General features: G+C 29.4%; 1 protein-coding gene across 2 annotated transcripts; it reads right to left on the reverse strand.

The window, feature by feature from the left end:
• Positions 1-772: 772 nt before the first annotated feature.
• On the reverse strand, positions 773-26,569 carry LOC106686729 (REST corepressor 1). Of its 2 annotated transcripts, XM_014430188.3 has the most exons (11): positions 26,266-26,569; positions 25,556-25,618; positions 25,406-25,480; positions 25,119-25,333; positions 24,847-25,029; positions 24,202-24,276; positions 16,588-16,697; positions 15,474-15,687; positions 10,870-11,005; positions 7,220-7,389; positions 773-3,486 (listed from the first exon to the last, which is right to left on the reverse strand). In XM_014430188.3, exons 1-11 carry the CDS (start codon positions 26,369-26,371, stop codon positions 3,385-3,387), a joined length of 1,449 nt encoding a protein of 482 aa, XP_014285674.1. In that variant the 5' UTR covers positions 26,372-26,569; the 3' UTR covers positions 773-3,384. The 2 variants fall into 2 exon arrangements, with proteins under 2 accessions (XP_014285674.1, XP_014285675.1); XM_014430189.2 differs by lacking the exon at positions 24,202-24,276 and having other exon boundaries at positions 26,266-26,566.
• Positions 26,570-26,874: the final 305 nt, after the last annotated feature.

Here is a 26,874-nt window from a genome sequence, read left to right on the forward strand (position 1 = left end):
AATTATTTGCAAATAAAAAAAAAAATTGTTTTGTTATTAAGTTTTATTTCTTACAATGTGGGTTTAATGAGGTTCTAAGACAATTTTTCTTAATCGTTCAGATTCATAATTAATAATTTAAAAACAATCCCACTAAAAAAAAAAAATAGTAAAGTTGATCATAACAATCTATTTAGGAATGAGGCTATTAAATTTGCGGATACTATCAAGCAGAGATGGGCAAAAATTAGCTATAGTTGAAACTAATAGCCTAAATTGCCATGGATACAACTCTTTTTCATGAATGAACCATTGATAAATAAATATCGTATCCATGGCAATATTAGCTATAGCTAATTTTTTCCTAAATTTGCTATCAAGTGGACATATTTTGAATCAAATTTGTTCAATCAGCTCTATACCTAGTATTAATTGATGTTTATCTAAATTGAATTATATTCATCTGTTCAATGAAGGGAGTAAAAAATACTCTTCAATAACTAACTGTTCAATAATCTAAATTGAATCTTCAAATTATAAGCTCGATCTCCCCCCCTTACTCCCTCATTCAAAATAAAACCATGATGTAACTCTTATATGACAATTGTATACAAATGCTTTAAATATATCTTTTCTTACAGGTAAAAATATTAACATTTCATAAATATAAAACAGTAAATATACATTTAATATATATATATTTTTATTTTTTTATAATTATGTTTAGATCAAGACAAGAATAATTTTTTGCTATTATATTAAGAAAACATAATAATTAAAAGTAAACAGAAAATTAATTTTTCATAAAAAGTTTTATTAATAAAATAACACAACTCTTTGTTTATGATAAAACATCATGTTGCGGAAATAAAATGAATTTAGTAATTACATATTTAACACATGAGTCAAAACATGCATTTTTTTTCCATGTGTACCAATTGTACTACTTCAATAATAAATAAGAGATTAAGAAAAAGATAAAAATACAAATTAAAAAAAAAATTTTTCACTATTAGTATTTACAATGACTTTACTGGTTCCTTTCCAGTAATGAACAAAAAAAATTTCTCTTACAATATCATCAGTTCTCATGACCACAACAGTAGTCGTTACGGTACAAGTTTTTAAGCAAATATAAAATATTTAAAAAAAATTAAAACACTCTGCGAATGAAGATAGTTTAAAATTAACACAAGTACAAATACATGAACCCTCGTTATCATGTTTACTCATAAAATTTCTTTGTTACTATAAAAACCTTAATTAATATATTAAAAATACAACTGTGTTCCCTCCTGCCAAAAATCTTCTTTTTTTTTTAAGAATCGGGGACTTAGTTAACCTAGGTTCAGTCAAGCAGAAAGAGATGAATTTATATTTTCTATACATTAATTCTTTAATTCATTTATTGGAACATTTTCACCCAAGAGGAGGAGGAAAGAATAATAATAACATAAATGTTATATACATAATACTATCTTAGTAATAACATAATTGAAAAATAAACAAACATAAAAATCATTCATATTATAAATGGAGACAGTCTTCGACAAAATGACCTACTCACATCAACCACTTTTCAGGATTCAAAATGCAATAATGGAATGAGAAATAAATGAACTATAAAAATTATTCAAATATTCATTTACTCATATTGTGGCATTGAAATACCTAATTTAAATCAATAAAACAACTCAATAAATGTTTTATTTAATACCTGTGATAAATGGCTATTCAAAATCAAGTTATAATACAATATTTCATTAAACAAATAAGCAATGATTTAAAAAAATAAGAGGAATAAATTGAAGCAGACAGTAGTAAAAAATATATATAAATAACATGGTAACAAAATTAAATTCTAATATTTTTAATGCACACTACATATGCCATTAGGAATGCAACACCATTTGTTTTCCTTTTAATGTTTCACTTCAAAATTTACATAATGCATTTGCTATGTACATCTTATGCATCATTGAAAATACCTTAAGCTTTGGTTTAAAATTAATAAATACTGTAAAAAATATTGTTATTAAAATGAAGAATGAAGAAATTGAGAGCTAAAACAAATGAGATAATGCCTACAACTAAGAATAACTATTAATTGATTAAAAGAGACCTATGAGAAATTATTGTGACGCTAAAAGATAAAATGAGTGGAATAATTGATGTAAATTAGACGTACTGTACACAAACGATCGAAAGATTGAGATCATCATAATTATCACTGGTGGGATCAAATAAGAAATAGAGATATGAATCAAATATTAATATTATAAAAAAATCAATAGTCCATAGACATTTTTTATTACTCCAGTAGAACACTCCCTCAATGAAAACAGAAATTAAGAACTGTTAACAAAGACATTTTTTGTCCCCTTCTCATTTTGTAACAGAAATTTAAAAAGAAAGGAACAGGATAATTACTTGCTGAGTGTAGAAGAAGATGTTTATATTTAAACTATGAAATAAATTTACATTCAATTCAAACTCCCATTGATGAAACAATAATTTTTCTGTTAACATTTTTAATAATAATATTAATCAGTAATAAGAACCAACTATAGCACAGAAATAGAGATCAATTACCCACCATATCACCATTACGGTATTCCATTTTATTGTTGATTCCAAAGAAAATAAACAACGAGGCTGAACCAAATTTCATTTTAATTAAGAATATAGTCCATAGGAAATTATTTAACTGTGAATCGTAAAACATGAAATGAACTAATTTATTCTAGATTTTGTTTCTAGTTGAAAAACACTTTTGGTGTTGCAAATATTATGGCATGTAACAAAAAATATGTAAATGTCTATAGCTGGCTTCCTTTTCTTAAAATACCTCTAAAACATTCACTAATTTCAAAACTAATTGATGAAATTAATGTAAACAATATCAATAAGACATTAAAAATGGAAGGATTCTTTATATAAATATTTATAATAAAATTAAGAGTAACGATTTTTAAAAACATGACTCAATATTCACTAAATAAAAATAAACTATATCAAAAAACTTTCAATACTTCAGATAATTCTACAATATCAACAAATGCAAAGGCAGTATTCACTAGTGGAAGAAAGAATTAAATAATGTCAGAACATTTCATTCACTAAAGGCCAAACATGGATAGTTAACACAGCTGTTAAACGTTTCTGGGAAATAACTTTCTTGTGAAAGGTCTTATCACAAATGGCTTTTGTTTTCAATAACGCATTGAAATCATGAAGTTTCTTTAAACAAGCAAAATTATTATGCCAAAAAAAAAAAAAAAAGAATTTATATTATTGTGATAAAAAAATTACCTACAGTAAAATGTTTGCATGCTGATAATTATACGTATTATTAAACTAAAAAAAACAAAAGAAATGATAAAATATAATATAATCGTGTTGTGATCACTTTGATAAAACCTTATTGCTATTAGAATGCTTCGGTGTAGCTGGCGATGATGGGGCACTCGTTACTAAAGTACTAGTATTTTCTCCATCCACCTCCATCTGGAAATAAAATCACTTGTTAAAATTAAACTAAATTATAACAAATAAAATTGGCAATAAATTAAGTAAATAACATGTATCAGCCAATGTGAATTTTAAAGTGTAGACCAATAGGAACGATCATAACCCAGGTCAATATTTCACTCATATATTTTTACTTATTTCTAAATTTTTATTATTATTACATACAGCGTCTCATAACATTTTACATTACCAAAAAAAGGTCTGTGGAGTTAATCAGTGTTATCATCTTTCCTTTTTAGTCTTTACTCAAAGATTATTACAAGAAATCTTGTTCAGACAACTGCATTTGGGGCAGGCAATGTTTTAAAAAAATAAAAGGTGTCTGACCCCATTTCAAATATGCCAGTCATAAACAACAAAGAAATTTTTTTTTTAGTTTTGAAAAGAGATAATTTATTACAAAAGTATATATAATGAAATTAAAAATTCATTAATAAACAAGGACTTAATATTATACTTAAACTCCTAAAAATAATTTTTTCTTTCAAATTAAAATAACAATAAAATATAGTAATAGATTTAGCTAAAAACAGTTGAATTATCCAGCAGTAATCAAAAGTATAAAATACATATAGGGTTGGCAAATAAGTCCTTTCGATTTTTGTATTCATGTTGGTCTATCATACGTCACATTTTTCTGATGCAATTAATCTCAACAGAGGATTGTTTATCCCATTTATAATATGTAAACAGTTATGTCTGTTGACACTTGTTAAAATTATGCCAGTACTGTGTTTGTGATCCACCTGAGAAGATGGACGGAAATATCATGCATTATAGGCTTATTTTGCTTTATTACTTCAAAAAAAGAAAAGTGAGCTGCAGAGGCACATAAAAAAATATGCAGGGTCTATGGGGATAATGCCTTAACAGAGCGCATGGGCCAAAATTGGTTTGCCAAGTTTCGAGCAGGGAATTTCGACATAAATGACTCACCATGACCTGGTCGCCCACAAGAAATTGAAACCATTGATGTTAAGGTGATGGTCGATCAAAATCCATCCCAATCAGTGCCAGACATTGCAGAGGTCCTAGACATATCACATACAAGCATAGAAAATCATTTGCGGAAGCTCGGCTACATTTCTAGGCTTGATGTTTGGGTCCCCCACTCTCTGACTGAAGCCAACTTGGCAACACGCATTTCCATTTGATATTCACAGTGAAAACGTCAAGAAAACAATCCATTTCTTAAAAGACTTGTGACAGGGGATGAAAAGTGGATTGCCTACGATAATGTGGTGCGAAAAAAATCTTGGAGACCCAGCAACGAACCATATCTAAAGCGGGATTACACCCAAAGAAGATAATGCTTTCTGTATAGTGGGATCTCAAGGATGTGATTTTTTATGAGCTTGTAGCGAGAGGGAGCAAGCAATTTCGTCACAACTCACCAGAGCACTGCACCTCGAGCCTCATCGAAGCTCTCAAATTTACTTATTACTTCATTGTGTAAAAGACATATTGTAATTTTTATATATTAATAATTTCTGTATATAACACTTAACAATATCAATAGAATGAATAATAAATGATATCAAAACAATGCACGAACCTATCTCAAGCAGATATGTACCGACCACTTCTCGGTCACAGCCGCATGGAATAGGCCTATAAATAAAGGGGCTCTAAATCCCCAATTTGATCTTTGATTCATCTCCTTCCTAGGCCTAGTCATTGTACTGGTCGCGTACATACACTCTACTTGTGATAGAGAAGTTCATTGCCAATCTATTCTCACAAGAGTTGTTTATCTGTATGCACACTCAAGATAATGGCCTATTTCCTCTCCTTATCTCTAGCAATCTTAGTCTGTCCGCTTGCTTCATCTAAGATTGTATCCTAATCCTTAATGGTTACCCTAGTCCGCCTGCTTCATCTCGGCAACCAGTGTAATTTCCCAGCTCTAGTCCGTCCACTTCATCTCGACAACTAGAGCTGCACCTAGCTTTATCAGCTTACTGGTCCGTCCGCTTCATCTCAGCAACTTGTAAGCTGGCTCCTATCTTGACAGTTCTAGTCCGTCCGCTTCATCTCGGCAACTAGAACTGTTACTCTACCTCAGACTCTCTTACCCAGACCTCCTCTACCTGCGTCAATGTCCAGGGCTCATCCTCTGGCACGGTCATTCCTAACTTACTATTGAATACGCCTTGTCGTGGGTCTTCTGTAAAGTGGATCAGGCTGGAGAACCGCCTTAGACTAGACAAATCCCAACAAGCTGTTGCCACACAATTTTTGATCGATTCCACTCTATACTGCTTACAATTAACAAAATTGGATGAATCGATTCGAAGAAAACGCCCAGAACTGGCAAATCGAAAGGATGTCGTCTTGCATCATGACAACGCTAGCTCCACATTTCGTTAGTCATCTGCAATAAATTGTTATCCCTTGGATGGGATCTTTTGCCCCACTCTCCCTATTCGCCGGATCTTGCTCCTAGTGAATACCATTTATTCCGGTCTCAACAAAAATCCTTAAGTGGAAAATGGTTTGAAAATGAACAGGGTGACAGGGAGCATCTTGATCACTTGTTTTCTAATAAACCACTGACATTCTACGAAAACGGGATTATTCAGCTGTTGGAGAGATGGGGTAAGGTAATCGAAAATAATGGACATTACATTGTAAATTAAAATAAATATTATGTACAAAATATACTTAGTTTTCTTTGACCCAAAAAAAGGTAATCAAAAATAATGGACATTACATTGTAAATTAAAATAAATAATATGTACAAAATATACTTAGTTTTCTTTCACCTAAAAAAACCGAAAGGACTTATTTGCCAACACTATACAATTTTTAAAAAAATTATTTTTCTATAAGAAATATGTATTTTGAAGAAATATGTAATCCCATGGAGATGGAATGAACAGATAAACTATAAAATGAAATTTCATATAAATTGTTATTAATTGAAACCATATACTCAATTTGTTATAAATATTATATACAGTGGCATATACAATTATCACACAAGATTTGTAATCAGCTTTTCTTTTCATCCTGGCCATTTTTGGCATATGTGTGGGTTTTATCCTACAGGTTACGAACCTATTCTAGCTAGAGAGAAAAGATCATGTCCAATTGCATGCGTCCCTCATGGCTCGATTTAAACCGGCACAGCTTCTGAATTCAGGTTGCTTAGGTGATGCATTAACTCTTTCCCACCACAACCTCAACTCGAAACAGGACTACGAAAGTCCATCAACATTGGACCTTAGATATATAATATCTATAATATAGATATAAACATGCCAGTGGGTCATTTAACATGGCAAGTGATCACAACTTGAACCCCTGGTAGATACTAAGTCCATAACATTTTATGTTAGCGATAGTTAGCAATTTAGCCTATATTTATTTTTATCTGCATTTAATGAATCTTATTAACAGTGTATGATGCGTATTCATGATATCAACTTAGTTTGAACTATTCGTTATTAGGAGTACAATTGGCTACTTGACAGCTGATACAGAAGCTACTTTGACGGTGATGTTACCTTTTGAAAATGTGGCAGAATAGATTGTTTACAGTGTATAATCATGATTTTCATATTGATAATGACAATACAAAAACAAAGTTTCAAATTAAATCTTCTCAACAAATAGCAGCATACTTAGCAAAGAACACATAATATTATGACAAATAAAACATGTAAATTTTAAAAAAAGAAGGTTAAATAAAAACGTTTATAGTTACTTTAACTTCGGTGTCTATTACAGGGCCGTGTTCAGCTTCGTATTCTGAAACAACCTTGTCCAAGTTGTACCTTTTCCTCTGATTGGCATAAAAGGAACGAACATGAGCTTCGGTTTTGGTACCGATGATCTCAGCGATTGTAGAAAAATCTTTCCCATGCATTCGAATACCTAAAAATAATAATATTTTAATAATAAAAAAGTGATAACAGAACAATTTTGTACTATATATAATGCTTGGGCATTATTTAGAGCTCATAAATAATGAAGAAAAAAAAGTATTTATTTGATAATAAACTAAGAAAGCCACATAACTGTATAGACAAGAGTGATAGATATTTTAGTTAACTTAATTTTTTATATTATAATTTAATAAGTTAATATAATGCATAAAAAGGATAGGCATACTTTTTCAGGGCTTATCCAATACATTTTAATAGTTCTTTAAAACGACTTATTTACCAATTTTTTTTTGTTTTTTAATAAAGCATAGTGGCATTGACATCAAGTCAATATTAATTATTCATTTATTAATATTACACTTTAAATTCTTGCATTTTTTGAACAGTAAAATAATTGGTTTTCCATTTAATTTTGAAATATTAAAAATTTAAGTTTCATACTAAAATTAATACTGTAGAGTTTTGATTAATTGAGCTTCAGTTCAGTAAGCCCAGGTTTTGTAATACTTGAGCCAAAATTAAGGAAAAATCGATTAACTGAAAATTGCAAATCACAAATGTGTATGTGACTTTGGAACTGCGCTAACTTTAATCAGAACATTATTGTACACCAGTTCTTAAACTGTGCAACTGTATCGAGAATTAGCTTCTCCAACATAGTAGCAGGTCCAGATTAACTTGGTTAATCCGAGACTCTAATGTAATCTTAATTCTTTAATTTTTTGAAAAGTAATTTTTTTTTTCTGTTTGCATTTAAAGTAATATTAAAAATTAAAGGAAGATAATTGATTGACCGTATGTATAGATGATTGGAATATGATCCGGGTGCGGTCAAAAAAACTCAAATAGTAAATGATTATACTATTTTTATTGAGCCAACGTTTCGCCCCACGTTGTAGGGCTTCGTCAGGGCTAAAAAAGATACAACACTTGACATTGTTACAAAAAAGAAAAACATTAGTGGAAAATAACAGGGATATACAATGAAAAGTAAAATATAATAAGAAAAATTAAAGGTTGTAAACAGTAAATGAAAAGGGTAATAGTAACAGATAGATAAGAGATAAAATAATACTAATAATAATGACGACATTGGGGGAATAGTGGTGGAAGATTTAACTTTAAATTTTAACAGATGAGCACTGCGGCGGATATGGTTGTTATATATTATGGTTGATATATATTATGGTTGGAGACCCAACTCACTCACTTATGCTCCAATTCAACCCCACTCCTAAGGAACTTTCTTGAAACCAATCAGATTAACCGTCCAACCTACCTTAATCTCATTTCTTTATAATAATTCTTTAGCCCTCCACTTATACGGACTCCCAAAAATCCATAAACATGGTAACCCCCTTCGCCCCATCATTTCTTTCTGCTCTAGAACTTTGCTGTAATACTGGTTACCTGACTTTTCACGATAAAGTTCACCACCAAATTAGCGGACTTGCGATGGGGAACTGCCTTGCTCCAGATATTTCTAATATTGTTCTTAATGACCTTCTTGACTCTATAATACCTCTCTTCTCACAAGACATAATTTTCATTAAAAGCATGATCTCTTCCTTGTCCTCAATCCTGACAGAATCCCCGAGATCCTATCAGCCTTTAACTCCTACCACCCTCATCTTCGGTTTACTGTTAAAGGTGAAATTGATCATTCCCTCCCTTTTCTTGACCTACTTATTATCAGAAATTCTTATGGCTTCCTATCCACTGTTTGGTATACCACACCCACTTATTTTGGCAGACTTCTCAACTATTTTTCTCAACACCCATATCACCAAATTATTAATGTTGCTTAGAACCTTATCGACCGATCCTTTTCTCTTTCTGACCCTCAACACCACCAGACCAACATACAATGTATTAAACAGATCCTATTTAACAACAACATCCCTCAGAAAATTACTAACAAACTACTCGATTCTTACATTAACCGTGTTACTCCAATCCCTCCTGTCCTCAACTCTTCCTAACCCACTTCACCACTTTTTAAGTACAGGTCCCTTCCGTACATTCCCATTCTTTCTGATAAAATTCAAAAATCCTTAAGATCAACTATTCCCACCCTACATCTTGGCTTGAAGTCCCACAACAAAATTTCCTATCTTTTTTCCAAATTGAAAGACCCTATTCCTTCCTTACACCGTTCCAATGTGGTTTACCGGATACCCTGTTCAACCCCATGCTGCAATTCCTTCTATATCAGCAAAACTAAAAACCAACTTAAGAACCGCATTTCCCAGCACAAAACTTCCATCAACTCCTGTAATCCACTTGCATCTAAATTATCAGAACACGCATTAAACCTGAATCATACTTTTAATTTTGACAATCCTTCCATTCTTGCCACTGTCCCCAACCACACCAAACGTCTCATCTCAGAGTCCATTTACATAAATTTAACTGAGAATTCCGTCAATCATAAAGTTGATAAAGACTGCATCTCCCTTACATATCGACACATTTTCAACATAAGAAAACCCTCATAATACTTCTTTTCACTTTGTTCTGCATTTCAGAAGCCCACTTTCTTGTCATATATTTTATTCTTGTTTCTCTAAATTCTCACCCCTTATTTAAATATTTTTATATTTACTATCCTTCCTGTTTCATTTATATTCATGTATCTTATCTTTTAATTTATATTAATATGTTACCTTCTTAAGTATACTTATATTAATTATTTTATTACTAATTTTATATTATAATTTACACTTCTCTGTATCCCCACACATTTGGTATATTGTCATTCTTAATCACTTATACATATTGTATCCCATTATTTTATACTTTATTTCTCCTTTGTTTTTCTATCTATGAGTTTTTTAAAATTTTGTAAATATCTCTTCTCCCCCTCTATTATGTATATTACCATTTATTGTTTACCAAATTTAAATTTTTTTTTACAAGGTTTACTTTAAAATTATTTTTGTTATTGTGGCGTGCTAAACTGCCATCCCCATCCCCATGTCCTCCCAACACAAACGGCTCACTCTGACCTTCCGTCTAAACAGGTATGAATTCTGTCTCATTTGATTTTCTTCTTTCAGCTCTTAATTTGCACTTTCTTCAATATTTCTTCTCTTATTTTATCTCTTATCTATCTGTTACTATTACCCTTTTCATTTACTGTTTACAACCTTTAATTTCTCTTATTATATTTTACTTTTCATTGTATACCTCTGTTATTTTGCACTTATGTTTTTTCTTTTTTGTAACTATGTCAAGTGTTTGTATCTTTTTTAGCCCTGACCAAACCCTGCAATGTGGGGCAAAACGTTGACTCAATAAAAATACTATAACCATTAACTATTTGAGTTTTTTTGACTGCACCCGGACCATATTCCATTCATTAAAAATTAAAGTTTTAATATAAAACAACTTATTAAATAAAGCAAATATCTTTTCAAAAAAAAACATTAAAAAATTATGAGTACGAAATTAAAAATATAAATAGTACCTTGGACAGCAAGAAGCATTTCTTCATTCGTCCATCTGGCATTAATGCGAGTGTTATTATCTGAAGGCCTACAATCCCCAAGACCATCTGAAGTAGTCGACATTAGGGAAGATAATACTTGCTTATTATTTTGTACCTAAAATTAACAAAACCCATTTAATCAATTAAGTTAGTAAAGCCTAACTTCAAAAAGTAAAAGTAACAACTCAATGATATAAAAATAAATTTAGGATAGCTTATTTTTCTATAAAAAGGAAAAAAAGTTAATATATAATATATATACCTATCTAATCAAAGGTTTATATAAACCTTAAATTATAACTTATTATAAATATTATTATTCTTATTCTGCATGGAATCAGAGTTTGTGTATTGGAAAAAACCCGGGTGCACAGTGAGATGCAGTTAACAGAGAGCAGAGCAGCATATATTCTATGACTTGTTATAGAAGAAAGCATGAATTGTGAAGCCCTGCATCAAACGTGACCTATGTTAGAAACTTGGTCACAACTAAATGTGAGTGCACATTTGAGACCACTAGTTAGTAATTTCAGTATGACAGAGATAAGAACACCATATTTTTTTGCTTAGCAACCTGTCACTAAATGCTCTATATATTATTAATAATAATATAAACATTTTGAGTTATCAGAATAACAAACATAAAATAAAGGCTTGACATTGGTTTCATGGGCATGTAAAAAATAAATTGCAAGAATTCAAACAATTAAATTGCTAATTCGATAACAAAATGATCTTTTATTAGTCCTATGGCTTCAAAAAACACAACAAACAGATATGTAAACAATGAAAACTGCTAATGAATACATTTCTTAAAGAAATTAGAAAATAAAAGTTTTTTCATCACTATAGTAGCAATATATAACAACTCTCAAACATCTATCATTGACTTCTAAAAAGTTAATATCGATCATAGACTGATACCCGTAAGGAAACAGAAAATAGATTAGTTTTTTATGTATAAGCTTTAAAACAACAGCAAAATCTGGAAACTCCATGGTTGACACAATTGTTTAATGTCATAAGTAGTGCAAATAGGACTAAATTATTAATAAAAAAAATATTAAACTACAAATTAAATACATGTATGTATTCAATATATTATCTAAATGTAAATATTAATTCATTTTGTTTGCTTTAAAAACAATTCATGCAACAGAGCAGAAAATAAACTAATTTAAAATATTTTGATGCAAAATGTACATAATGAGCATGATGCCAGAGATTGCTTTATAATAAAGGACAAATAAAAAGTGATAACGTAATAATAATCAACACAAGGAAAATTAAAATTTATTTATTCTTTTTCTTTTCTAAAAGCATAATTTATCTCTTAAAATAATATCATTGTCAAACAATCTTTTCCTTATTGAAAAATCAGTCAAATGAAAACAAAAGGAACAAACAAATATCAAGAAAAAAATGACTGTCATGAGCCAATGAGAAACTTGATATTTGTTAAGGACAGATAGAGAGGAGGTAAGTAAATATTCAATATCATTAACAACAGTTGCAATCAGAAAGAATGTATTTATTCAATAAATTCCTTTAGAAATACAACCAAGATTAAACAATCCTTCTACAATAGAATGCAAGATTGAAATTGAAGAAATTTTATATTTGAAAAAAGCTCATTATGACATGAATGTAAGATTAAATAGCCAACAAACAACTTACAACTTACACTAATAAAATTGTATACATTAAAATAATAAAAATAAAAATTATCAGTTCAACAATTGTTATAAATAGTATATAATACTGTTAGGCAGTTAAACTATTTTAAAAAGGGAAAAATTGTTTTTTTGATAATACAGGTAAAACGTTTTAAAGAAAACAAAGTTGAAAACACTCCTCTCTATCTTTAAATTAAGAGTTTATGTCGATAAAGTATTAAGTAAAACTACAAATATTTATAATATAAAAAGTGTTATATACCCTAAGAGGATTCAATTAGTTCAATATTGAAACAAGAAATACAATAATAAAAAAATATTAAAATACTGTAATGACTATACACAATCAAACTGTCTAGAAATACTCAAATACAACAAAAATTATATAAAAACAATACTAAATCATTATTGACCACATTCTTTAAAATAAATAATAAAAGAATTAAATCACAATTACAAAATTATTGCTACTGAGGTTTAAAAACAGACAATCGTCTTTTTTTTTTCACAATAATTAACCAAAGTATTTTCTTAACATATTTTAATCAAGTCTATATCTCAAGGATTCTTATAATGTTACTTCAGTGGAATGTAATATACTCAACACCAGATCTGTATATCTTAATAAAAATAACATGATGAAGCCAAACAAAACAATAACTCTTTTTTAGGAAAAATCAGATTGAATCAATCATGTCATGAAAAATATCGGTTTTTATAATAACTTATTAACCCTTTGCTCTAGGATACAGTCTTATCCGATCATAGCAATTGTTTCATTTTATTTACATCATAAATCAAGCCATAAACATCGAAACTGAATAACTCTTGTCATTTAATAAATTTTAAATATCAATTTTTTTTCTGCTAAAGATCCAAAATGACTTAAGCAAATGCAAATTGATATTCAAATTACGTTGGAGGAATTTTTCACTTTTTTACCAAATAAAAAGTTTTAAAAACTACGTATTCATTGTAATTCATCTTATAATTATAAATTCCTATTGAAAATCAGAATTTGGAGTTCACCAGACACAGTTCTTTTCTAAATCATAGGACAGGGACCCAGGAGCAGAGGGTTAATAGATCAGAACATGCTCCACCAGCTTTGATATACTTACCACAAGGTACAATGACCTTAAACATTTTTTTCATATAAAACCTTACAGTTATAGAATAAATAAATATATGGAAGACATTTTTAATCACCATTTAGAGATTTTTTTGTTTTCAGAACCAATAATCCTAGGTTCGATGAGTAAACATAGATCTGATAAATAATTAATTCGGTAGGAATAGTAAGTAGTAGATTCAATCACATTGGAACCAAAATTGAACCAAGCCCATGTCTTAACTTGAAAATATAAATTATTTTCCATTGACAGTGCTATTTCAACAGGTACAAGACTGATCCATCATTTTGTTTTGGGAATTGAATAATTTTCAAAAAACTGAGTTTTCAAAACAATATTGTAACTAAAAATGCTTTCCATAAATTTATTTTGTCAGAGAAAACAAGATCTTATAAAAGTGTGTTTATTCTTATAAATTAAAATAAATGCAATCATCAATCAAATAACTAACATTTTGTATAACTAACGATAACAACCATATTTTATAACTTTGTAATGTTATTTATAAATCAAGGAATGGTACAAACAATTTTTATAACATGAAAAATGACAGAATTTATGTTGATTACATCAATAATATACTTTTTCTACTTTCTAAATAATGGTGAAAATCAAAGTAATCAATAAAAAGGCAATCCTTTTTCAGAAAATATTGCTTTTTATTATAGTCATTATGTTTAATCAATACTCTTTACTAGGCATTGATGACAATACAAATGCCATGCAAGTCTTATATTAGGAACAATTAAATTATGTGCTATAGCACTTTTTTTTTAACACTTGTTACAACTAGGCACAACTAAGTATCTCTCTAAAGCTAACCTCACATTGTATCTATGAATGTGCATTATCCATGACTAATACATTATTCATTTACCTCGTCACTGAAGACTAAGAAATCATTCTCAGCATTTAATTGAATAAATTTTAAATATATCAGTTATATGGCTGGCGATAGAAGTCGCACAGGACAGTCAACTAATGAATTAATAAAAATAAAACATATAAGTTTAAAGAACGGCATTAAAAATGATACACCACATTAATATAAAAATTCAAAAAAAAAAGAAAAAAAAAGTAAATTATTAAAAGAATTACGTAAATACTATAGCAGTAAATACTGTATTTTCAGACCTAAAATAACACATAAATGTGTTAAACATTGATCTAAACTTAGACAAAATATAAAAAAAATAAATTTTTAGTGAAATAAAAAAACACAAAATATCTATACTTAAAATTCAATTACGTAATAAAAGTATACCCAAATAAATTATTTTCATTAAATATTTCCGTGTACTGCTTTCATTCATGAAGATTGAAAATTCTGTAAGACTAACTAACAAATGAATTACGAACAAAAGAGTCAGTTATCGAGGTGTAAGCAGAGAAAATTCTTCCTAAATACATTTAAATTGTTTCTATAAAGGAATATTTTTTTATTGTATCGATAATATAAAATTATTTAATATATATTTTTTAAGTCAAAGATAACATAATTGATAAAGCAATGATCTAAGTATGTAAATAGAATGATTTTTGAATAATATATAAATTTATATTTATTTTAAAGTTCAAATAAAAGATAACAAATATCTTATTAAAATTTGATACAAAAAAAAAAAATTAATTTAGATGCTTTAAATACATCTATAAAATCGATACTTAATAAAGTATCAACTATGGACCTAAAATTGAATAATCTAATCCGTGAATAAAAAATCGTGATTAAATTCTATTTTAATCTTAAGAACTAGAGACCCTATAAACGTACTTGTCTTTTTAGGGAGACTATGTCCCTATCCATGCTCTTTAGGATGGCATCACCCCCCTGTTGGGGCTGCTCCGCGGAGGATAAGGTTACTAGATCATCATGGTTAATATACATCCCTCTAGGGGGTTTACGTTTGCTACGGGCAAGCACGCTATTTGCATGACGATCTCTTGGTTTTGCTGGTCCAACTGTAGGTCGTATACACCCAGTTCGCCTGAAAAATAAAATATGAAGATATCTTTAATACTTCCGAATTTATTAAATAATAAAATATGTCTAACTTATTGTAACTGAAATTAAATGTCAATGTTAATGGACAGTAAGATGTCCTATCAGTATAAGAACAAAATAGCTTTATTAAAAAAAAAATCTACAGAAATTGGAAATTCTCTTTAATTATGTATTACAACTGACAAACACATAAATATATACAATTTAGAAGGGGAAGGTGGTCAGGGGTATGCTCAGCAAAAAATACACAAATAAACAAAAACTTATTTATTTGTGCCGATGTTTCAACCTGAATTTCAGGTCTTCATCAGGGATAAAACAACCAGAAAGAGATAACAACCATAACTCAGAGAAACTTTCAATGTGTTGATTTTTGATTTGATGAGTTGAGGCACTACTTACATAATTTATTATGTCAACTCCACTTCTCACCATTTACATTTTCTTCTGCATTCATTGTGTTTATTTCTTGAACACTTTTTGTTTTTTAATCATTTATTTTGTATGATTCTTACCTCTATAACATTAAAATTCATCTTCTATTGTTATCAATCAACTACTATCTACTTCCATTGTTATCAGTCTACAACTAGCTACCTAATTCACTGTTATGTCTATTTCTAAGTTTGTTTATTTCTTATTTTCCTTTTATTTTATGTTTCTCTGAGTTATGTTTATCTCTTATTTGTTTTTTTCAGCCCTGATGAAGGCCTAAAATTCAGGTTGAAACATCAGCCCAAATAAATAAGTTTTTGTTTGTTTATGTATTTTTTGCTGACCATACACCCACCGACCAGCTTCTCCTCATATTAATCTATTTTCAACTATAAACACTTCATTACATACAATTTAAATTATACAGTGAAAATTTAATCAAAGATACCTCCAATGGGTGTAACAAGAATTACACAAAGGCCCTTTTGAAGTAGTCTGAGCAATAGTACAAACAACACCGCAGTTATTACACGTTGTTTTAGATTCCGCTCCATCTTTCTGTAAAAGAAAAACAAAAACATTTTTTTTTTTTTTTAATTATCATCTTATTTTGTTTCAACTAAAAACAATGCTGATTAATAGTTCATAATAAGAGAATTAAAAATAATAATAATATGAAGTGAACATACATAAAATTTTTGAAAATTTCAATTTAAGGTAACAACAGTTTGCCATTTACTATAAAACTATATAGGATAATTATAGGATACAAATATATCAGCATCATACATATGGGTCGGAGTAAAATAATCAAAGATATGTGGAGATAGTTGGGTCACTTTACGAGCAGGCCCTCAAGTCAATCCCTCCAAGTGACAGAGCTACCTGGACAGATCTGATGTTAAAAGGACACAGATATAAGAAACAGAAGAAAGAATGAGCTTCATTAACAACACTCAAACCATAAAGCTACCTTTAAGACTGTACTTCAGTTTTATACACTTTCCATAAGAAAAATGGCTAAACCTATGAATCTAATGGACTAGTTACTGCAAAAGCTTCGAGCAACAGAACCTGTAAGGAATAATATAAATTGGGGCTAACTATAAAGGACTGAAAAACTAAAGAATGGCACAGAAGCAAAGCCAAGCTGATAGACATAGAGGTGATGGTCTCCATGAGCAAGTCCAAATGGACTGGCCATTTCATCAGGCAGAAAGAAAATAGCTGGACCAAGAAAAGGATGGTCATCAACAGAGCACACAAGAGCAAGAGGTAGACCAACCATGAATAAAGAATAGACAGTGATTTAGTGTTTAGTCTATAATATAATAGTAAATTTATTACTTATGTAAAAAATTATGCACTCATTTGTCTAGAGCCAACACAAAAATCATCAGCTAATAGCTGATTTTATATATTTTTTTGTTAAATTTAATTTATTTTTAACATTTTATACGATTTATGCAATTATATCAAAATAAGTAATAATTATTATTACCTTAAAACATGTTTGAAGAAATGAGCTAACCTAACAGTCATAACAATCAAGCTTCCCCATCCCTTGGATCGCATTTATTGATCAGCCTTTTTTTTTTCTTTTCTTTTTCCCATATCATTTTACAAAAAGATTTTAGAGATTCAAGTTTCTCTAAAAACCTGAGATATTTATTAGGAATATTATTGAAAAAAAACAAAACAAAAAAACAGTAAAAGGAGAATTCCTATTTTAGGAGAATTTCAGTTCTTAGAATGCCTAGGTAAACGAGTATGTAATGCCTCAGTCTGTTAGCTCATGTCAGTTCTCTTCAAAATCTTGGTGAAAGTATACAATAGTTGCTAAGTCGAAGGATCAAGATTTTTTTTGTCGAGTGCTATCACAATGCTAACTAACATTATTGAAGCCTATATTCTCCTATTACAGAAATATAATTACAAGGCTACAAAGGGGTTGGTAAACTCTAAAATTGATATCCTATGCTCAACATATAACAAAGAACTTAAAAAAGTTAAAAACAGTGAAAGAAGTGGAGCAGGAAATGGATAAGTATACAAAGCATCATTACTGTATATGATAAATGTTAATACTATCGATAATGAGAATGAAAATCAGGAAGCAGTATGTAATTGAAAATGCATAGCTGCAGACACACTTTTATTTTACATTGGTACTTTAAAACCAAGGTAGCAGATCTGTTCTACAGAGGTAAGAGCAACATTATTAAAGTATACTGAAGGGCAGTTGGTAGGTTTACAACGAAGAGTAAAGGTAATTTGAGGGTATTTCTTTTTATCCTCCAATTTTGTCACCATTCTTCGAGGGTTGTGACATGGGATTACAGAGTTTGGGATGCAATTAAAGGGTTTTTATTGACTGTGAGCATACATGTGTGAAGGCAGTACCTTGAGGAACACCAGCAGACTGAGAGGAGAGGTATGAATAGGCGCCATTGAGGTTTACTTTGAATAATATATCAGTGAGAAAGGAATGGATGATGACAAAGTATGTAGGAGGTAGGAATTTTTGGAGCTTGTAAAGCAGTCCCAGGTACCAGACTCAATCAAAAGCCTGCTCTATATCGAAAAAGTGGATGCCTCCCACGCAGACATTGTCTCATCTCTCTAAAGATGAGACAATGTCCACCACAAGATGACATTGCTGGATAGTGGCATGGGATGTTCGGAATCCAACCTGCTGACCAGAGATTATATGAATCTAGGATGAGGTATAGGCTTTCAAAACAAATTTTTCAAGGATTTTGCCAATGATAGGTAATAGAGAGATAGGAAGGTAAGAGGGTGGGCATTATGGCAGCTTTGGAGGTTTGGGTATCATTTTGACTACAAATAATTTACGTGGGTCAGAAAAATATGTGGAACGGAGAACAGCCTTAAATATGTAGGTGAGGAATAGGATGGCTTTTAGAGGAAGAAGTTTTAGGATGTGGAATATTATTATGTCGTATCAAGGAGCTTTGCGGGGAGGTAATCTCTAAATAATGCTAGATATTTCTGAAGGATTAAAAGCTTTAGGTGTTAGGATTATTTGAGATGGAATATTTAGTTCTACTTCAATACATTAATTAATTAGGCAAATGAGGTTAAGGATATCAGGATGTGGAATAAAGGTTTTAGAAAGGTGTTGTCCGAATGTTTGCAATTTTCATTCATTAGTTCTGGTTCAGGTTTGGGATTCGGTGAGAAGTGGATAGTTAAAATCTTTGAAATTCAGCAGCTTTTTCAGATTGCTAAAAAAATAAGATTGACTAGCGTTCACTAATGATGTAGTGAAAGGCAAGACATAATGAACCAATAAAAACATAAATATATGCTAACAACTAAGGAGGAAAAAGATAACAGGTAAAGGGGGTGGATACTGCTAGCACTATTATCACCACAAGCAAGTTGTAAGTAGTTTGGTACAAGTAGCAATTGGTTTAGGATGGAAATCTTTCAAAAATCGAGATACATCCACAGCTCATAAAATAAGAGTTAACTGGATCATCCTATAATCACTTTTTATGTACAGAAGGGAGTTCTAGATATTGATTCTCCAGGAAGAAAAATGAGAGAAATCTTTCAAAAAAATCGATGATTTTTTTTTTTCGAAGGAGATCCTTGACAGAAAGACAAAGATCTAAGGAGCTCATATAAAGCACCAAATATTAGGTGTGTTTATGGTCTTAAGTTTCAAAAGTGTTAATTGGAAATAGCTGGACTAAATGGAGTAATATTTCCTTCTTTTGGCATGTTAAAACGATAAAACATTTAACATGGTTGAGTCTGTTAATAGGATTGCTAAATGGAGAATGACGTCATGCAACAGACCAGTTGAGCTTAATATAATTTTTTCTGCTGTTGTTTTTGTTTTGGGCATTAAAACTCTAAAACAGTAATGGATAAAAATAATAATAAAGTAACAAAAAAAACTAGTGGAGGAAATAAGAAATTTATATTTTAGAATCTAGTCATTACCTGCATCTGTACATTATTTTCGATTACACAACTGGTATACACAACAAAAATTGTGAAAAAAAATGGACTAAACCATTAAACTTACACCAACTCAATCAATTTTCTAATTTTCAATTTCTTACTCAATTTGGATGTGTGTTAAACCTTGAAAACTGTACAAAAAAAAATGGCAAGGACGGGAGAAGTTAAGCCCCTGAATTCACATAAAAATTGAAAAACAAACTCAATTTACAGCCAAGTCTATAGAGGTGCGAAAGACCTCAAAAATCTGATACTGATCATTTTCCATTAGTAGAAACGAAAAAAAAGTCTTTCAGCATTTTGGGACTATGATGGCTATAAACTCTGACATAAATAAAGCTTTTTATGTTGACTCATATATTCTTTTAATAGAAAGATTTTTTAACCCTTTTTACACGTTAATTCTCTAGTATTTGCTATAAATTAGAAATATTTTACTAGTTTTAAATCTTTTGTATATATTACACTGTTTTACAATTACTGAAAGCTGATATTGTGGTTGAAAAGTTGTAAAAGTTTAAAGTAAAAAACAAATAAGTAACTAGCCCATCTCTTGTTGTTACTCACTGATGTTATACCGTACTGGGAAAGAAAGGTACCTAAAGTTTGATATATGCAACTTTTCAACCATAATATTAGCTTTCAATAATTGTAAATCAAAGTAATATATACAAAAGATTTAAAACTAGTAAAATATTTCTAATTTATAGCAAATACTAGAGAATTAACATGTAAAAAGGGTTAAAAATTCTTTCTATTAAAAGAATATATGAGTCAACATAAAAAGTTTTCTTTAAGTCAGAGTTTATAGCCATCATACTCCCAAAATGCAGAAAGACTTTTTTTTCGTTTCTAATGCAAAATGATCAGTATCAGATTTTTGAGGTCTTTCGCACCTCTATAGACTTGGCTGTAAATTGAGTTCGTTTTTCAATTTAAATGTGAATTCAGGGGCTTAACTTCTACCATCCCTGCCATTTCTTTTACAGTTTTCAAGGTTTAACAAGCATCCAAATTGAGTAAGAAATTGAAAATTAATTGAGTTGGTGTAAGTTTAGTGGTTTAAGTCCATTTTTTTTTCACAATTTTTGTTCTGTATACCAGTTGCGTAACCGAAAATAATGTACAGATGCAGCTAATGACTAGATTCTAAAATATAAATAGGTCCTATATGTTTTTAAGGATAGCAATCTTGTATTCAGAGCAGAATTTTTGTTTGCAACTGTACCAACAATTTAGTGCAGTTTTTGAGATACTAAAGATTTCTTCAAGATCCTTTTCATATTATAAGCTGTTAATGCTGACAGTTCAGAATTAATAGTTGGAACATTGTACATACATATTACATTTTCTGGAACTATTCCATATTTTATCAATAAATAGATCACGCTAAAACTTCTTCTAATCATATCTAGGAAACTAGTCCACAGCTACATTTAAAATTTAGTTTAATTTGAAACTAACATTTAATTTTATTAAATAACAGTTTAGCAGAGATGCAGAGCATTAGATCTTTTAGTTATATTTTTCCACAAAACTAATAGCAATTTCAATGTACTGAAGGATATCGTAGAATAGATTACATGTTTTTAATAAGTTTCATAACCTCTAAACATAATTTGAAGGTTTCTGAGATATGTGATATATGTACATGCACTATTTTTGCTACCCACACTTTCTACTTCCAGTGACCCTTTTGAATCAAAGGAGCTGAAATATATGGTGGTCGTTTTTTAGATTGAACAATACAACAGAAGTTAAAGAGAATTTCAGTGTATCCAAACTATTGTTATAGTTTTAAATTTTGAGTAACTCGTGAGGCTCCTTCAGTTACAAGGGTTCAAAATTTGAATATGAATTGAGTCAGTGTTTTGAGGAGTCTCCATGTTTCCCTCCAACTTTTTTTAAAGGTTTAAAGGGGTTTTTAAGGTTTTAAGCACGTCTACAGCTCCTTCAAGTTTAATTAGAGGGATGAAAATTTATATAAAAAGTGAATTGGCGTTAGATAAGCTCTTTTTGGGGATCCCAACTTTTTTCTTCCACCCCTGCCATTCTTATGGTCTAGCACATCACAACACCCCTAAATATAGTTAGAGCAGTGACCTATATTTAGCCACCTATTTTTGGTGGCGGAATCCTTTTCATTCTAGTAGGAAAAGGGTGGAACCCTTATGGTGAAAGTAATAAGAGTTAGAGAAGTACTGTCTCCTTTTTTCTTTTTTTTTTTTTTGAATATATTAAATAAATCACATTTCATCAAAATTGAGGAGAAAATATGACCTTTTCAATTATTCAACTCAAATATTGGAGAAACGAATGAACTGAGTTTGAATTAAATGGCAATTCATAACTCTAAAATAAAAATGATGATATCAATCTACATTCTTAGTTCTATATCAAATTGAATTTTCTTTAAGTCAGAAATTAAAAAACTACCATCTTAAAATGTATTCCATGTAAAATAGACCTTTCCTAGTCCACTGATATCTCAATTTATTAATATTATCTTTAAATTAGTTGTTTGATTTTCATAGACGTCATAAAAACATTCAGTTAAGCAATATTTGTTTTGGCTACTTGAAAATAGGATATTTTCAGAATCTACAATAATGATTTAATTTAATGTAACCCAGAATTATGGCCTGTTGTTATAGAACTATGTTAATAGTCGGGCCACCCTCTTATAACTTATAGGTTTCATCGGTAGATAAGTCAGTAATTCTTTGCATGGTGATTTATCAGAATATAATTATACGTAAGGACAATAGTTTTTAAACTTTTTTCGCAAAAAAAATTTACAGCAATCTTCTTGAGCTAAACAATTTTTCTTTTTATCCAAACTAAAAAAACTTTTTTTTGCAACCTTTATTAAGCTAAAAAAAGTTGAAGTACAATTATCATTGGAATAGTTTCAAATGTAAGAAAAGAAGAAAAGATGAGCAAAGGATACTTTGTAAGGTATTGTATATTTGATATTTTAATTTTAATTTTTTGGTGTTTTTTTTTTTTGATTTTGTAATATGATAAAGTGGTATTTGCTTGTGATATGGAGTACGTTTGGTGGCACCCGAGAGTGCCACAGTACCCAGTTTAGGAACTACTGATAATTAATTAATTAAGATAAAATTGGTTAAATTAATTAATTATGATAAAAATGCTAATTAATAATTAAGATACAAATATATCATATTGCATTCTATTGCACTGAAACAGAAAGCAAGAAGACACATGGAGCTGAGAAAATAATTTTAAACTTATATAAAAAAAAAATAGAACTGAAAAAGTGAAGATAACATTTTTAAGAGGGACCTAAAAAAACCTTCAGGATATTCAACAGTAGTAGAAGGAAAAAAACATTCATATAACATTTGAGGAAACTATAACTAAATCATGTAAAATCACAAACTGGTTTCAATAAAAAAATAAATAAAAAAGATGCATAGTTCAAAATTATAAAAAAAAAAAAAAAAAAAAAAGGATTAAAAAATTAAATATACAAGTATCCACTAGTGTAGCCATTATTATTTGTTTAAAAATTAATATGTAAAACAGATATAAACTATATAGATAACAAAATTCATTAATATTTAATTTGAGTTAATAATTATAGATGACACATTCTTACCCATTTAGTAATTTATAATAACACCACCCTTTACTTATTACACCAGTAATAAGTATTAAAATATAAAGCATAATATGGAAGAATAAAGTAAAATTAAAATATAAAGAATCTAACTCGACAATAATGTTAAAAAGAAGCTTTAATATGTTAAATATATTTGTTAAAAAGCAAAGTTTAAAATCATAAGCATATCGATCCATTACTATAATATGATATTTGAACAACAGTTCTAAATAGATAAGAAAAAGCAGCTGATATGCCTGTTACATGAAGATATGTTAAACGCACGGAGTACATGCATGAGATGAACCAGACATTAGTTTAATGGTATAGTTTTAAGATGAGAGAAAAGCTATGAGCGAATAAGGTAGCACAATGTGCAAGAATCTATTTTAATTTTTTTTTATTTAATTGATTATTCTTTTATCTTGTCTCACTCACATCTTGAGAACTATCCATATTCGACTGAGGTGTACTTGGAGGAGATAGGGTCTTCCCTCCAGAGTGGATCCACTTCTAAACAAAATTTGATTTAGGTCTACAAAAAGAAAGCAATTCCAGCAGAGGAGAAATTATTAATAGCACTATAAAATATAATAAAAAAAATTGATATATCAATTTTTCTTCACCTATTCTCTAAAAAAAATAAAATTGGAAACCTTCCTAGATTTGACTGAATGCCTACAAATAAAGGAATGTCATACAAATTTACTAATGAGACAAATAAAAATATTTGCAACTGAAATAATAATATTTGCAGCCAGGAATTAACAATACAGAAACACAGATTTAATAAGAGATACAAGAGAAAATACATAAGAGAAGAGTGATTAAGATGATTCTAAGAAACAGACTATAATCTATAAATTAAGAATTTCTTTAAACACTGACAAAAAAAAGAGACCTCATTATAACCCTTCACTCCTGTAATACATTGAGTATATCCTACAATTATCCAAATTTTTGCCAATTGAAAGTAATATTGATTTCTTTAATGCTAACATTATTACCAAATAATGTTCTTGAATCTTATCATACAAAATAAACATCAAGTAATCAAAAAATAGAATATATTTCAATATATACCTTTTCTTCAGAATCAGAATCAGTATTTGATCCAACTTCAGAACCAGCATCTGATGCGTTACAGTCTTCATTACAATTTCGGATTAATTTCCTAGCATGCTTGTCCATTAAACTCGTTCTACATCGAGTTTTCTTCCATGAATAATAATGTTTTACAAGTGTAGCTATTGACTTGTCCGGTAGCTACATATTATGTAGAAAAAGAATTTGTTAAAATCAGTTGAAATAATTCATGAAAATATATTCAATATAATAAGAAGGATTAAAATTACCATTTGACGAATTCTATGAAAACTTTTTCCATGAAACTGAAATGCTTGTTCAAACAGAACTTTATCTTCAACTGTCCATTCATCAGGAAAAGGAGTGAAATTTGGCAGATCATTTATAGCATTTTGGAGAATATGTTTATGCCAAAACAACATACCTAATGCTTGTTCACCATTGTAGCCATATTTTTCTTTTGCTATTGTTATGTAAGCATCCACTAAAATTTTAAAATTACAAAATTAAATAACGGTTTGCTATAAAAAGAGGCTGTCAAACCAATAATACTTACAATTTCTGTCTGAGATAGTATTAGTTGGAGACCAGACTAATAATGCACGATCAGGACATTCTTCTAAATTCCTTTCTAAAACAATAACACATGGTTAAAAAGGGTAAAAAAATTTAGTAATTAATTGATGTTTGATTTCTTATAACCAACCATTGACAGGAATTAATGGTGGGATGATGGCCTGATATTCACGACCCACACGTATTTTTTCACCTAAAATAAAATGAATTGCAGCATTAATATAAAAATGTCTTGTTCATAAAAGAATAATATTTCTATAATCTGTATAAGTAAAGAAGAACTGTGCTTAAGACGGAAAGATTAAAGATCAACCTAACTTTAGAAAAGCCACAACAAAACTATTTTGAAAATATGTTCAAAACAAATCACATATCTGATTCAGTAATGTTATAAAGATTTCATGAAAACAGAGGTCTTTTGCAAACCAAACAAAGTTCAAAAGTAAAAGAGAAATTTAATACTTATCAAAATAATACAATACACAATGTGACAAATATCTGATCAACATAATAATCTAACAATGTACAATAATATTTCTCTTACATCTAAATAATGTCAAGGAATTAGTTGTTAAGTGGAAGATACAAAGAAGAAACATCTATTAGTGCAACACATAAGTTGGAAAGTGGAAGATACAAAGAAGAAAAATCTATATGTGCAAAGTATAAGACAAATAACTAAAGCTTGAAAACATAAAGTTTCTATAAATGTGTTAAATTGTATTTTAAGACCCAAATATAAATCAAAGGTTACTAGTGTTAAAATGTTGCATTGGAATGAACTATAGCAAATCAAACCATAAAAACAAACTAAATAACAACAAAATAGAAATATTCTACCTGATTCTTCATCTGTACTTAAGTCAGATGAATGTTCACTAGGACTTGGACCTCGGGACCTTCGGCCGTTTCGCAAATTTTCGGAATTTCTATCAGCTAGAACCATTTTCTTCAAACACAAATAATAAATAAATAAAAACCTATGCAACAAGTTTACGATGTTAAAATTACACGAACTGTAAAACCTAACACGTCAGACTGAGGACCAATCAGTCTATTCGTACCACCGTACAGATCTCAACAATTCTATTGTGGGCCAGAGGTGACTGTATCTATGAATCAAGAGTAAGAGAGAGAAGTTAAGAAAAAGCCGTCTAATATATATTTTAAACATAGTAAAATATAATTTGAATATTTTTATTATTAAAAATCACACCAAATTGATTTAAATAAAATAACTTAAAAATTAATTTTACAATTCATATGCCAAGAATGTGAATAAAAGTATAAAAATAAATTGTAAGTTCAAAATACAATTTATTCTTTATCCATGATATAAACAGTAAATACTTTTCTGAAACTTTCTTCCAATATTTGTTGACCATAAAGAACAGCTGTTTCAAAACCATAAAGAAATACGGTGGCATGAATATACTTGATGGTATCTTC

This window comes from Halyomorpha halys, unplaced genomic scaffold (assembly GCF_000696795.3).
Source record: "Halyomorpha halys isolate HHAL.00 unplaced genomic scaffold, Hhal_1.1 Scaffold865.1, whole genome shotgun sequence".
Taxonomy (NCBI): Eukaryota; Metazoa; Arthropoda; class Insecta; order Hemiptera; family Pentatomidae; genus Halyomorpha; species Halyomorpha halys.